We start from the raw sequence: 16572 nt of genomic DNA on the forward strand, positions 1-16572 counted from the left end.
AAATGACTCCTGAATAATGTTCTGGCCCCATGATGTCCGTCCTGGGCTAAATCCATAGATGCATTATAATCTGCACACTGGATCCAAAGATGGAGCCTATTCAGTTCATTTAGAATCACTTGCCCGGCGCATATGGCAAAAACTTTCTAGCTTGGCCCAAAGACTTTACATCACAGATTTTTAAATTGCTTTTCTCAGCTCAGTGAAAGTTCGACAAGGAATAATTAACTTTGTTTGAAGTTTACAGGTCCTATTTGTAAGAAAGGTTTAGTGTCAGTATTCGACGAGTTGGGAATGAGACTCAAAAATGAACTTGTCTCACAAAAAGGACCTGCAAGCTGTCCTGTCATCATTTTTACAGATGCCTCTTTTATAATTGTGCTTCATGTGGAAAATGCATTTTGGGCAGCAGAGGAATTTTTTGCTGCAATATTGCGAGTGGCATAGGGCAAAACTGGATGCGGGGCTGTATACAACCAAAAGCCACAAATTCACCAACACTGTCTTTATAGAGCAAAGGAAATGAAGTGAAACAATAAGATTATAAAATAATAACCATTATATATAAATATGGAATTGTAATATTATAATATATGGAATTGAACGGCACTGTTAAAGCACTGTTTGTCTATTAGCAGTTTGTGTTATCAACGGCAAGTCTACCATATTCAGCTAATAACATGCTAACTAACAATAACCAACTAACGACATGTAAAGCTAACTAGCCTAGCCTACCTCACCTTAGCGATTGGTGACAGTAAAGAGTGACTCTATTTGTGCAACAGTTTAGCATTTATGACCATTAGCACATACAGTTCATTCGTACCATTCAAATGTTACGTAGTCCTGCTAGGAGACAATTATATTTTTACAATATCTAACCAATACATAACTGTGGAATCTCTGGGATCAAACACATTTTGGATTCAACGCTACATAAAAACTCAATTAAAATGTGTCTGTTCCCCTCCTACACACCGTGGCTGTCCTTTCATTTGCGGATGCTGTTTGCACGCCATCAGAACACTGAGTTATTTATTACCTGAAGCTACAGCCTTCAGCAGGAAAAAAAGAAAGAGACCCTTCAAAAATAACAAGCACTGAAAAACACAGCGTGAAGGAAATCATGTGACCTTGCTTGTTGTTTCTCTCGCCCACTTCATTCCCTTTCCAACATGGGGTTTGATAAGAAAACAAAATAATACATCCACAATGCCGAATTTCAGCTGTGGCTTGATACGATGCCAGATGAGTTTGGAGGATGGTTTCAACACGTAGGTGTGTTTTGTGTGTGTGTGTGTGTGTGTGTTTGTCATTCACCTGCATTTATTGGAAGGAGACAGCATCTAATACCAGAGACTTAGCTGTTCCACCTGTCTGAACATGACATTGATCTGCAGGTCTATGTCTCCATGTGTATGTGTATAAAATATATGTGTATGGGATTTTAGCCCCATGTTAGGATGAGCCTGTGTGTGTGTGTGTGTGTGTGTGTGTGTATGCGTGTGTGTGTGTGTGTGTGTTAGCACCTCTGTCTTCTTGTTTTGCTTTCTCACAGGTGCCACCTCTGTGCCTCTTGCCGCTTAACACAGTGGTGTCACACACAGCGTGGGATAAAAAACTGACAACTGATAATTCTGTGCAGTGACACGTACGCTAAAATGTCCAACACTACTCTGGTCTAACAACCAAGTTAATCCATGTTTTTCTCCACAAAAACATTGAATTGCCTGTGAAGGCAGAAACCGTTGTCATTTTTTTATTAACCCTTTATCAACTTGTAACCATCATGAGTTTTAGCTGATACAAAAATAGACAAAGAGATTAATCAGTTTATTCCTTTAAGTGGCCGCTTATTCCCCCTTGGTTAGTCCATGGACATTCAGTATGAGTACTAGTAGCTGGTTATGGTTCTGATGTTTTACTAATGATCTCTTCTCTTAAAATTATGGGGGCCAATCATAAAAATGATACAGTATTCTTATAATCATTTATAAATACACAGATGAAATAGTACAATATTCTCAGTGAAGCACAGTCTTGTTTAGTCCAGGACAGTTTATTTGCCAACATGTTCTGACTCCAAACTCATCAGATACAGCAGCTTGGTCAGTGGCCTTAAGCTTCAAACTATGACAATCTGCCTACCTCTCTAACAACAGCTCTGCATGGGAAAGGCTCCCCGTTCAAGTTATCAAAAAGAGATGTGCAATGTCTGCTTAAAATTTCAAAATAAAGCTTGCTGACAAAAATTTCATGTTATGACTTTTGGAGTGTTATTAACATTATCAAATGGTCACTGTTAGGTTTAGGCACCAAAACTAGTTGGTTAGGTTTAGGGTCTAAAATTACGTCAGGTGGAGGCATACATGTGTTGATGAAGGTTCTCAGTCATCCAGGTCATGGTGATTCTTAGTGCTGTATCATAGGCAAATGGACCTGTTTCAGTTTCTTGAAGACGTTTCGCCTCTCATCCAAGAGGCTTCTTCAGTTCTAACTAACTGGAGGAGTGGCAGGCTTTAAACTCTGTGTGGGAGTGTCCTGACAGAGTCGTTAAGGACAGGTGTGAGCTCTGAGTTTCAGAGTCGTTAGGGCCGCTTGTGGGTCGTTGACCCAACTGGCCTTCATGTGGGTTGCTAGGGCTAGGTGAGCCCAGGTGTGAATGGTTGTTAAGCTGTCTGGGGAGAGAACTCTACAGCATTGTAGGTGGGTGATAAGTAACGTCTCAGGCCACCTCCTCTGTTCCTTGTTCCAGTTTGACATAGATGGATTCCTTTACTCCTCTTTCAAACCATCTGTCTTCTCTGGCCAAGATGTTTACATTGTTGTCCTCAAAGGAATGATGTTTCGCCTCCAGATGTAAGTGGACAGCAGAGCCTTGACCTGAGGAGTTGGCGCTCCTGTGTTGTCCCATTCATTTATGGAGAGGTTGTTTTGTCTCTCCAATGTACAAATCTGTCCTGGCTGCATTGAACATAAAACTACATTACTATGTTTATACCTGGGTGTTTTGTCCTTAGGATGGACAAGTTTCTGCCTCAGCGTGTTGCTAGGTTTGAAGTGAACAAGTTTATTGAAGGTCCTCCCCTGAGTTTCTCAGATATTCTCGTGACATAACAAGTGACGATGTTGTTAAGTTTTCTCGTCTCCTCCTCTCTGTCTGCTCTGGATATTATAGAGGTTTTGACAAAGGTCCAGTTTATGTAGCCACAGGTTTTAAATGCTCCCTGCTGTGCTTCTGTTTCTTCTCCTCCCCTCTGTCTTTGTGGGCACGGTCTCAGCCCGATGGTTTAGGGCACATAGAAATGTAGGCATAAAAACTACTACGTCAGGTTTAGGCATAACAATGACGTGGTTAGGCTAGGGAACCAAAACAACTTGGTAACGTTTAGGTGCTAAGACTACTTGGTTAGGTTTAGGAAAAGATCGTGCTTTGGGTTAAAATAACTACGTTCAGTCACATCACTTACCCAACTTACATTGCATAATTTAGGCACAAATGTGAACAAACCCTGGCCTCTGGGTGGAGGAAAGTCCTGTGTATGACTTATCCAACCACCACCTCACTTGGACTCTATACAGTTCCTCTCTGTCTAAATCACTGACCTCCAGCCTGCCGTCATAATCTACAGTTAAATAAAACTCATTTGATGCAGATAACATTTCCCTGTACACAATAGCTGGAAATGATTTAGAAATAATCTCTTCCTACAGACATCTTTGAATATGGCTGATTGACAAATTAACTTCCCATAGTCACATAGATAATGTTGTACAGAAATGTATGCCCTATTAGCCATTAACAAATGCTTTCCCCAGCTTAGTCCACATGTATCTGTTCTGCATTATAAGGACACCCCATGTATACATCCTGCTTACTCCTGTGTCAGCTTGATTCATCGTTTGATTTTGAATATTGGACCATGAACTCATCGCTGTAATGTATTTGTCCTGTTATGAACCTCAATGAAAAGACAAAGATTTATATGCACCCTCCATCTGTATAACCAATCTCCCCGTCTACCTTTGCAGAATGTTTCCTCCTTTTTTCAAACTGCTATCAGACCAGATCATCAAGATGGATAATCCTCCCCGGAGTCTGTTTTGAATTTAACGAAACTGTATTTTTGTACTGTGCACCCAGGGACTGGAATAATTTAGAAGGCAGACTTCATTTGGAAATACTCCCGTTATACCAGGCATGAGAGGCTACATTCATAAACACAATTTATGAAGAAGATTAAGATGTATCTGTTTTGAGTTAGTCAACTTTTCTCATTTATGCCTCTCAGATCCTAAATTTTATTGTAATACGTGAATATTGTGATGTAACAGTGTTTTGTGCTTCAGTTCTCTGAGACAGTGCATCTCACTATCTATTCTATTATCTATAGGTGTTAAAGGAGTCCAGGTTCATTTTGGTCCAGTCTTGCTGACTTTTATTTTTGCCTTTGTTTATGACCTTTTCATCTACATGCATCGTATCCTTTTGTCAGCAAAAACTCAACTACAAGTTTGAGATGGATCATTTTGACAGTTTAAAACCTTATAAGGGTGCCAAGATCCAAGAAATGTAAACGTTCTCACTCCCAACTCATCAAATATGGCAGCTTGTTCAGTGGCCTTCAAGCTGCTGTAAGAGATACATTTTTATTAAAATACGGCTCTATATTCCAACAGAAATCACTGTTATAAGGTGTTTGGTCAGTAACCCTTGTCTCTCCTGCTCCTAAATGTTCTGGTATCTCTGCCCGCTTTATCCAATCAGGACCGAGAACTCCATAAAGAGGCGACTGACAGAAAGTCAGCTAAAACGACATCAGATTTCATCTTCAAACTATGGCACTCTACCCACTGAGCAGGCAACATCTGTGGACGTCCAAAACAGGTTGATATCATGTCCGTCGGGCCAGGCCATGATCTGGACATCCATTGACAGCCAGAATCAGTCGATAAATGATGTTGAGAAAAGACGTCCAGTCAGGCCATAATCTAGACATCCACTGACATCCAGAATTAGTTGAGAATGGACGTTCATACTGGCTATGCTCTGGACGTCCACTGACAGCCAGAATTAGTCGATAAACAACATTGACAAAAGACGTCTGGCCAGCCCATAATCAGTTGATAAAAAACACTGAAAAAAGACCAAAGAAAAAAGATGCCAGTTGGGGTGGAGAGACAGCATGGCTAAGAAACAGTGTATGCATCTTCCCATGGCCATATAAACGTCTATACAACGTCCAGAAAAGAGGTATAAAAAACTTTCATCCTGGACGTCTTTTAGACGTCTTTGGATGTCCATAAATGACGTCTAAAAGACGTGATCTAGACCACTTTTTTCTCACTGGGTACCTTCCTCTCTATCAATGTCTGGATAGACTTTCAAAATATAGCTTGCTGACAAGCAGTTCGCAGACTGTGACAGGTTATAACATTTGGACTGTTATTTATGTTTGAAGACTATGTTCAGACTTTTAACTTAGGTTGCATAAGTTACATAAGTGACCCAAGTTTGTCACTCGTGAAGTGTTAGGTAATATAAGTTATTTGACTGAACATAGTTATTTTGAACCAAATTATGAGCTTACTTTATGTACGTCAACTTATGAAACATAACTTAAAAACAAATCCATCCTGACTCTTGGTCACAAACAGACACAAAGTCAGTGTATGATCCATCCGACCACCCTCTGACATAGACTTCCCTTGCTTTTTATACTACTGCACTAGAGGGGCACTTCAATAAATGATGCTAGTGCTATACCCACAGCATCAAACATAGAAACACAGGTCCACTGAGGCTGCCGTATTTGACTTGTTAGGAGTGAAAATGGGCTAGAAAAGTGTCACAGACAAATATTTAGTGAGCATTCATACTGTCATTATAGATCATTTTAAGGTTAAAGTTTCACTATTTATACACAAAGTATAAAACACAAAATAAGTAAGAAATACAAATGTAGAAAACAATTTAAAACTATCATGCAAGTGAGTTTATCCCAACTCTCAGTTTCTGTGCTTGTCGTTCATCCATATTTCAAAGTTTTTTTTAAAGAAGGTTTCATGGGCTAAAGACATGAATGACATACAGTGTAAAAGCACCACATCATCACTTTCCAGTTACTTTTTTCGACTTGTCTCTACATAATAAATAAATAAAGTTTTGTCTCTATGAATAAATCATGCTCAGTATTCTCACTGATGAAGTGAACAGATAAAGTACTAAAATAAAGATTAATACATTTTAAGAATTCAGAAATCTGTTGAATACCAAGAGGTTTGAGAATTTCTTAAGCATACAAGGAAAATGTCAGCTGGCAGTCTTTGATCGCCAGATGTATTTTGATGAAGTATTTCTGCAGATTAACCTCTGGATCCTAAACTTGAAATTAAAATACACAAATAAAACAAATCTATATCAAACCAATTTCCCAAAATTGACTTTTTAAATGTTCCTACACAAATCTGATGCCACGATTTAACTGATTATTAGCTTTATTAGATGGGATGCTGTAACCCCCTTAATCCTGTTCATGTTGACTTCCCCCCTGCTGTTTCATAAATAACACAAAACCTGTAATCTGGTGAAAGAGCTTCTTGTGAGTCATGTCTCTAATAAGCTTTGATCGAGGCCTGTAAATATGAAAACAGAGAAAAAAACCCTTAGGTCTTGGTTAAAAGAAAAAAAAATAGTATAATTGTACCCTCACTCTATCACACACGAACACACACACACACACACACACACACACACACACACACACACACACACACACACACACAGACTTACTTTGCCACTTTGTTGATGACAGGTGCAAAATTGGTGGGTCCGTACAGCTGCACCGTCCTCAGGCTCTGGAAATAAGCCTCCAGGACCCCCTCTATGCCCACACAGTTTGGACTCTCATCTTCACCGCCCTGCAACAGGCAGCAAACAGCTCATTAATGAAGCACACAGTGTTAGTACATCCATACAAGTTTAAGTTGTCTTATTATCAGGTCAGTGGGATAAACAAGGAACAACAGAGTACATAACTAGCTCTTCCAAAGATAATTGAACACACAGCATCTAATTTCTACTTCTATGAGTCTCTCAATCAAAACAATGAAAATAAAAGAACTTATGTAACTTTTTAATCTTAAAATAACAGCTTCAAAATCATGTTGATGGTACAGTGTCTTGTAACAAGGTGAATGGTGTCTCTATCACTTTTCTCTGCACTGTGTAACATCAGTGAGAGGGTAGGATCACAGTGTTACATACATGTTTACTTCAACATACAAGTTTTCAACACATAACATTGTTATGACATGATGAGTTTTGTGTGTAGTCAGCACCTACATTACATGACCTGGGATTTGTATTTACCACAGAGTGCACTCACTGAACTATGGGGGCACCAAATCGCACAAAAATGCCAATTTCTACATAATGTTGCTTTAATGATTTTGTGAAGTTGCACAGGATCATGGGAGTTGATGATTTGGTTAACAACCACTGCTGATGAAAATCTGATGTAACTCAGGCAGTGTCAAGTGTTCACAATTCAGATATTTTATACACCACTCAACAAAATATAAAACAAAGCTCTCTTCATTTTTAGTCAGTTTAATCCAGGAATGTTACATATTGTATCTGCTTATATGTACTGAATATTCATATGCTAATAGCTGTGACAATATGAATTCTATCTGCATTTAATTTACCGCTGCCTGATTCACTGTACAAGGAAATAATGTCCATGTGTACTGCAAATAGAACATAGATAGGAAACTCAAGAGGTTACTGCCAAATTCAAATTAAACTGAATTAGGTAGGTATTTTTCTTTGAGGGCAACGCTGGTCACTTTCTAACACATTTGGGAAAGTGCAAGTACAGTAAGTTCAAAGTCGTTCATGTAGCTGGCGTAAAAATCAGTGTGAACTCTAGGGGGCACTGACGAGGATTTAAGACTCAAGAAAGCTATAATACATATTAAAGTGATAAAGTTTAAAGGTGCTCATGAAAGTTTTTCTTTAACTCCTGTGGTTTCGTGTTTTAGTACTTCCATGAAGTGCAGGGACTCTCAAGAGTAGTATGAAGGAAAGAAAGGTCATAATGAAAGCTGTAGATATGTCACTCTGAGTCAAGAAAAGATCCTTCATGCTTGGTAGATGACTAATATCTATTGTGCCCCCAATTCTTAACTCTCTTAGGAATTCAAACTCTCCAAGCCCAAGCTGAAATAACGCTGGTGACACCTTCAGGGCGAAAAGACTAAGACTATGCATTGCTCTTTCCCAAAAACATAAAAAAAGCATTTGCATTTTTTTTATAAGGTAGGAAATGCATTGAACTTTTGTTAGGACCTTAGGGGTACATGCATGAATGTTGATGAGTTTCGTTGAATTTAAATAAAACTGATGAATATTTGAATAAAAACTAGAATGACTGCCTTTCCTTCAATTTGTCACATTATCACTTCTTCTTCAGGCTTTCTGTAACGCAAGCTTTCAGTATTGTATAACTTTGTTTTAAATAACTCAAACAGACTAATTTTTGATAACACACGGACAGAGTTGGCTTCACTTCAGCTTAGCATCCAGCGGTTTTTGACTGCTTGCCCTGATCCCTGAGGAGGATGCGAGCAGGAAGTGGAGGGGATGCTGGGAGACTCCCGCTGGCAGGCTGATGAGCCAACTTCTCAACTTGTGCGACCAGCTGTTGTCGCAGCTCCTCCTGGTCCAAGTCACACCCTGCTATGTGAACTGTATACGTGTGTGTCTTGTATGTGTGAATTCACATGTCTGTCTGTGTGTGTCTTACCAGTGGGAAGGCGTGGGAGATTTTGCCGTCGGGGGGCAGCTTAGCCCCGAAGCCATAGGCAGGAAATAGCTTGTCGCTGTCGTAGTCCTGGATAATCTCACCCACTGCTTTCAGGGCCATGGCATATGCATTCATCTGGTAGGGACTCATATAGTGGAGGGAGGTGGGCTGGGAGGGGTTACCTTGGAAGAACAAACACACACACATTGACAGTATAATAAAGTGGATGATGAAATGTCTCGCTCCTACCATCTGTGTGGCTTTTTACCTGCTAAAATACAAAGTGCGTTGTACAATTGCTATATTTTAAACAGTGGAATTGTTGTTCCACACATGGTAAACAGGCAAATCTGACTGAATACCAACTCTGACTTCTGCCCTTGGGATAAGCAGGTCTGGACTCTCTCCTCTATTATGAAACGAGTGCCCTGCTTTATAAGAAATGAAAGGCAGGGGATGATTTGATTAGCCACGATAAATGCCTGCTCCTAACACACCTACTGATAATGTATTCCTCCTAATCCCATCTAGCTTCCAACAGCGCCGCAGGTGTACCGTGCTCCTCTGGCCATGAAAATACCAAGCACATTCACCGCGCCCTGTGCAGCTCGCACGGTCGACTGCACTTGCCGCCGTGTGAAAATAAGAGCCTCAATGTTACAATCTATTCAAGACAGCTGTGTGCAGACCGTCACAAGCACAACCGTAACTACCACGGAAAATGAATAAAGGTCATGATGCATTACAGAGGGAAAAAGGGTCAAGTGCCTTTCAAACGGTAGTCTTATCCCTGTATGAACTGAAAATACAGAACTAGAGTATCGTGAATAGTTTCAACCGAGGAAAAATACAGTTATAAGACAACAGCAAGTGATATAATATGGAGGGCACATTCAAACAGTGGAGTAAAGGTGCAAAACACACTGACTTGGAAGTGTCTTGAGCAACAAACAACTGGTTATGTTTCTCAAAGGAGCTGTATGAAAGGATTTTGGTTTTGATGTTATGTCAAAGACATGAAGGGAACAGTAAACTCAATAATGGCTTAAGCTCTTGAAGAAGCGACCATTATCCCCATCACCACCACCACCGAGCACTCCCAGGAAGAAAACATGTTTGGCAGCAATAGAAACGAGCAAAACAAGATTTAACATGGACGTTGCTTCGAGAGACGGCTCAAGACGGCTCTTGGCAGTTAAACAGATTAAGTTTGTTGCTGATCATGCAACGTTTTTCTAGGCTGCTAAGGCTAATGTTGGCTTGTGACTGTGTATTTCCATGTGTCTTACAGGGGTAGACACCCCAACTCTCTGGTTATACGCTGCCCCCCATTGAATTTGACAGATGAACAGTTGCTACATACAACACCTTTAAAGGTCCAATTTATTAAGAATTCCCAAACTCATCAAATTCTGATGCTTTGAATTGGTGGCCGACCTATAATCCCAGAGTGTCTGTATTTGACGAGTTGGGAATGAGACTCAAAAATCAACTTTTTTACTAATTAGTCCAGTAATTAGTTCAGTAGAATTGCTTTCCTTCGTGCCTGCATTGGACTGGCATCGAATCATTTCTCAGCAAGAGCCAATTATGCCACATGGTCAGTCATGACTTTTTTTTTCAGTCAGGCTTTTATTCAGCTTGTAGTATTTTGCATCAGTACCCTAGATCTGGATAAAAATCTATCTATCAGACTGTTCTCAGTATTTAAACTAACTAACTAATTAATGACAACCGTACTATTTTAGAGCTGATTTTCATCATATTCATTTTCTTGACATTCAGATCACTGCAACAAGTACTGTATAATGCACAATCACAATCCCAAAAAAGTTTGGATGCTGTGTAAAACTCAAATAAAACAGAGTGTGATGATTTGCTTATCATTTTTTATACACACACATTGTTGACAACAGTACAAAGACAATATATTGAATGTGGATTGACAAGATATGATTGACACTATTTTATTAACAATTACATTAAAAACAACAAGGAGTGAACTTCATTGGATTTGTTCACTCCTGTTTTATTATATTATTATATACATTGTTTATACTATATTGATTTTTTGATCCATTGTGGTTTGCCCTGTACCGGCTGCACCCAGAGGAGAAGCACTGCTGTGCACAGGGTATCTTCTGTGTTTTACAATATATTTCATGTTTTACCTCAACATACACAAATGATTTTTGTAAATTTTTGCGTATTCTGTTCTTGTTAAACCTTTATTGGTAAATGCAGTTGGTTTGCAAATGATTGCATTCTGTTTTTATTTTCCATTTACACAGCGTCCCAACGTTTTTTGATTAGGTTGGTGCTATCATCGCCATACAGAAACTGCTGGATTGAGTCAAAATGTTTTCGGTCTTTGGAAAAATGAAAACATGAAAGGGCCCAATCAATTACCTTGTTGTACACCGCACTGTAGTCATCTCCGGAACTGACACTGTAAAAACCACTTGGCTATCTGGTGGTATCTGGCAGTTAGCTTGCTAGGTTGGGCTGTACATCTGAACTGACAACGGCAAATACAGGTTTTCATGTACGTTTATTTTTCTAATACCTTCTTGTTTGTTAAATGCATATTTGATTAAACATTAAATTTAAAGGGATTATGCACAGAAAACAATTAACATAAGATGAATCCCAGATTAAGCAACTACTTTACATCAGCAGTGTTACAGGTACACAAAATCATCAATTCTATGTGTTAAAAAAAGGAACTGTTCATCATTTTGAGAAAAATATGCTTGTTCACTTTCTCAAAAATACCACCCACAGACACCAACACCTCTACATCTTACTAATTAAGACACTGTATCATGTTTGTTTAATCAGTATGCAAACTGAAAAACAACTGAGGCTCTTCATTAATAATGAATAATGGAGCATTATTCCAAAATGTCAAAGTATTCCTTCAGCAGTGGCTATGGAAGATCATCACTGGCAGTTCATATGGCCATTCTGCAAGCTGTGAGCTTCTTGTTTATGTGTTTATGAGATCACATCTGGTATATCTGTTTTTTGATGTAATGGGAAAGAGCCAGTGTAGTGTTATAACACACAAATGCACACCACAATAAATGACAATACATCCAAGACAATGCATATATGTAAAATACACCAGTAAGTGACCTACCATTGGATGCGGTGAAGTCTATAGCCACTGTGAAGTTCAGTTGTGTTCTGTCACAAAGAACATGACAATCAAAGAGGGGAAAACAACAAAGTGCATAACACTTCTTAGTATCTCCAACACACCAACACATTGAATGAGTTCGGCTGCTAATTAGTATGGTGGGACAATATTCCCTTCACCATCTTGAAGGTCTAATTAGGTAAAGAAATGGAACCAGCAATTAAAAGTGAATGAACTGAATAAATTAGGTATTTTAAATGAGATCATTTACCAATGCAAATATGAACTCAGTATGATGCTCACAAAAGCTTTTGGGAAAATCAACCTGGTATCTTCAGATAGCTCCGCGCACACACACACACACATACACACACAAAGACACAAATAACCAAAATGGCCGCTATTGACACTCACTGTGAGAGCAGGCCAATTATTATTCCACTCACCCTCCTCGGATGAAATCCACAAAGGTATACTCGGACTCCACTTTGAAGGACAGCAGAGTTACCTGGCAAACACACACACACACAACACACACACACACACACACACACACACACAGACACACCGATACACATACAGAGTGATAAACAGAAAAGGGACCGGGGCCAGGTAGACAGGAAGGAAGAAGACAAACAGGTGGCCAGACAGCAAAGGAGTCCATGAGAAAGAAACAGATGTAAGAGGTGATGATACCTATTCAAATATGCTAGATAAAATAAAATACCATTATGGACGAAATTATATGGTAGAGGTGGGCGGACTCACAGTGCCAGAATTGATGTATTTCTTCTTTTTGCCTTTCTTCTTGGGATTTAAAACCTGCCAGCGACAGGGGAAAAAGTATGTTAGTGGTGGAGAGGGTACTTGTAAAAAGCACTTCATACCCCCAAATGATGGTTAATAATGAAGATGAATAATTCATCAGATCCCTGGTAATACTGGAGGCTCATGAATTGAAACTGATATTAGGTTTAACTGTGTCTATATAGAGAGGAGAAAAGATAAAATTGGATTCTGAGAGGTGAAGAGATTAAATCATCCATCCATCCATCCATCCATGCATCCATCTATCCATCCATCCATCCATCCATCCATGCATCCATCTATCCATCCATCCATCCATCCATCCATCCATGCATCCATCTATCCATCCATCCATCCATCCATCCATACTTAAAGTTGGTAATATCCCATCAATTCTGATAGCCACACAGCCAGTTAATCGGCTTTACACGTTGTTTGTCACCACTGTCTCTCTGTCTTTGCTGACCTGAGTCTGCTACTGTGTTAACTCACTCTGTCACTGAGCAGCGTCGCATCACCCAAAAGGACAAATATATCGGCTAATATATCGGCTATCGGCAAGTCTACTTTTGGGTGATGCGACGCTGCTCAGTGACAGAGTGAGTTAACACAGTAGCAGACTCAGGTCAGCAAAGACAGAGAGACAGTGGGGACAAACAACGTGTAAAGCCAAAAATCCACTTAAATCCACGTTTTAAACCCAAAACTTCAACCAAGAGCTCACCAACCATCTGTAGATGGCTCTGCCACACCGTCAGCTCTCTATCGACGAACAACGTCTCAGTCCCACACTTAATAAAGCCCTAATAGATTTTCACGTCTAACACGATGACTTAGGAGTTTACTTTGACCAAACTGGAGTTGGTGTTTGTTGGGACAGACTAACCAAGTTAGTTTTGTTGAGTTTTATGATAAGTGAACAAAGGCATTAAGCTCATCTTTGAAAGAGGGAAACTTGAATTCAGAAGGTATAGTATTGTATTTTCCTGTTTAATAAAGGAAAATAGGTTTAACTATATTGACTTTCTTGACACTTTGTAAGTTAATTATAAGCTAGTTAGGATAGGTTTGCAAGTTTGCAAACTTTCAAGACTCACTTGGCTTGACATTGACAAAGACTGACGACATTTTTTGATGTGAGATGGAACTCTGCAGCTAACATGCTTTCTTCCCTTTTGATGTCCATGAAAACCACAAAAGAGATAGGGATTACACTGATAAGGTTACAGCCTATGTTGCTTTCTCTTGCCTGGCCTCTTGCTCGGTCACTCCATCTTTTTGTCTTCTTAGCTTCTTCTGTGCCCTTTTTGGTGTCTTTGCCCCCGTCATGATGTTCATACTAAGAATACTCAGCTGGCTTGTTCTTACAGCTAGCTGAAGACACAGTTGGTGGTGTGCGGTGTGGTGCCGTAAAGGAGATCGCACCCCCTAAACCCTAGTTTATATTGGGGTTGCATAATGGGAATCAAAGAGGCACCATTCTCCCTATTAGAAGTCAGTGTCCAACTAAATTATTTTGAAGCTGTTAAACTGTTTCAGGTAAAATACTTGCTTGTTGCTTTAGTTGCTTTGGCCTCACCCGACCCAATCACCAGAAGAAATGTTCTAAGTCTATTTCTCTCAAAAGCACTTGGTTAGGGTTAGGATAACATCATGGCTGAAGATGATCCCACTTCCTGTGAGAAATAGTTGTCTTTTGTCACCACAATAATGGCTGATTTGGCAGCGTTATGTCTTCTTCTCGCCACCACCTTCTGCTCCATCTGGGGATGTCAAAATCAACTCATACTCATATATTGTAAACGTGATATGCAACGTTAACATTGTATCCCAGTGACTGTGCTGCCACTCTACAGATTGGCCTTATTTTAGTCTACAATTTTGTTTAAAATAACTCATCAATAACATTTCTAATCCAGTGCCAGAACAGCGAGAGTAACCAAATCGTATCAAAATCATGAAAAAAACTGAACAACACAGAACACAGGACCTTTGATTTCTGTGAATATTTTTATCCAACTGTGTATCTCTTAGAGCCATCCATTCCTCTGAGGGCCAGGGGAAAGAACTGACAGATGTTTTCAGCCTTTTTACTTTGAGTGCAGCCATTTTTATCACCCATTGTATCACCTGTATTTCATAACTTCACTCTACAAAAGGTTGTGTAAGCCTGGCTCACTGCAGGGCTTGTAGAGTTTTCCCAGCGTTTTTGAGAGCCAGCCAGCTGAAGTGAAAATATCAAAATCCCCTAAATTGGAGTTACAAGGTCTTCGTAAAACAAAAGCTGTAAGAAACAACAAACCACCCCCATGTCATGTCTCACCTCATAGACATTGAACTGGTTCTGCCCCCGAGACAGCTCTCTGTAGCTGGTGGTGAACTCGCCAATGAAGTCATGGCTGCAGACAAACAACACCCACACACACACACACACAGGCAAGCTTCAACACAAATGTTATAATCTGATATAAACAGCAATGTCTTTGTCTCTATCCACATCTCCTTCTCCATCTTCGCTCCTGTCAATCTCCCACTTTCTGCCCGATTTCTCTCCTTGCTGCATAATTAGTTGTTTTGTAGCACACAAAAACAGAATGTACACACACATTTCATTTTCTTCTGGCATTTGAGACACATCAATGTGAATTACAAGGTTATAGTGAGCGGCTATCCACAATGATTTTACCTTCCATCTCGATCCCAGTCAAAGACGTCTACCTTCACAGTCCTGGAATAGACACAGAGATAATCTTAGTTTTAAGATCTGCTCTTACCGACATCATTTCCTGTCAATGAAGGGAGAACCTGAAGTTCTGGCTTATAAAAAAAACTTTTCAGACATTCTCACTGGGAATAGAGCAATTACACATTCACTGATTCAATAGTGGCATGCTGAAGTGGATTATTAGCTCAGCAGGTACAGGTCATTATGTGAACCCAAGGCCTGTCTGTGCTCAGAGTAGTTTCCAGCAAATGAACTGCATTAATTCCACAGACAATGGGAAGGAAATGAATAAAGCTTTTAAGTTTGCATGCAGTTCTATGAATATACATGTGAAGAGCCAGATATGCTGTATATGTTAATGTTTTTGGGATGTTCAAATGAATGGAAATGAAACCTAATTTGGTTAAAAGGTCATATTGATAACATTAACATCAACATAGACTAATCATATTTTTAATAAATACATATAATGAGCTTGAAGAAAGGTGCAGAATAAAATTAATCATTTTCCTTAAAAACATTATTATGATCGTGAATGAATAGTTAATGTTATGATAATGTTTGGTGGGTCCAAAATGAGTTTTTTGTCTATCTCTGAGTAAAGATTCTGGCAGTTGGTTCCAGCTTCCTCTAAGTTTGTTCGCTGTGTTTCATCTGCGTCTTGTTAATAGCGAGTTTGTGGAAAAAAAACCTAGAAATGGCTGAGTTCTACAGTGTGCGCCTAGCATGCTTTGCTGCCCTACTGTTAGCTAGCTAACTAGTTAGCAAAGTTAACGTGAGCGCAGGTGTCAGCTAGCATTAGTGACATTAGCGTTAGCAATGTTAGCATTAGCTGGCTGTGAAACACATTCTCACCATATGTTATTTGCATGTATATGTCAACTGGAAACTTAACATAGTTTGTGTGTATCAGCTAGAAACAGCCAATGCAATGTATCCACTGCAAGAACATCAGCTGCAAACTAGCTAGCAGTGATCGTACTGATCAATTGTGTGTGTGTGTGTGTGTGTGTGTGTGTGTTTGTATTTAGCTCATCCTGTCATTAATTTGTGTTAGCAGACTCCATTTCTAAGTTAACATTAACTGC

At 39.5% G+C, this 16572-nt stretch overlaps 1 protein-coding gene across 1 annotated transcript in view; it reads right to left on the reverse strand.

Moving 5' to 3' along the window:
- Nucleotides 1–16572, reverse strand: part of cpne9 (copine family member IX) — a 98576-nt gene that overhangs the window by 13449 nt on the left and 68555 nt on the right. Inside the window, exons 10-16 of the mRNA XM_084365686.1 lie at nt 15446–15487; nt 15083–15158; nt 12721–12774; nt 12399–12460; nt 11953–11999; nt 8811–8992; nt 6794–6921 (exon numbers count right to left, since the gene is read on the reverse strand). Coding sequence (XP_084221812.1) covers nt 6794–6921; nt 8811–8992; nt 11953–11999; nt 12399–12460; nt 12721–12774; nt 15083–15158; nt 15446–15487 — 591 coding nt within the window. The remainder of the gene's footprint in view (nt 1–6793; nt 6922–8810; nt 8993–11952; nt 12000–12398; nt 12461–12720; nt 12775–15082; nt 15159–15445; nt 15488–16572) is intronic.

This window comes from Pagrus pagrus (assembly GCF_965226575.1).
Source record: "Pagrus pagrus genome assembly, chromosome: 11".
Taxonomy (NCBI): domain Eukaryota; kingdom Metazoa; phylum Chordata; class Actinopteri; order Spariformes; family Sparidae; genus Pagrus; species Pagrus pagrus.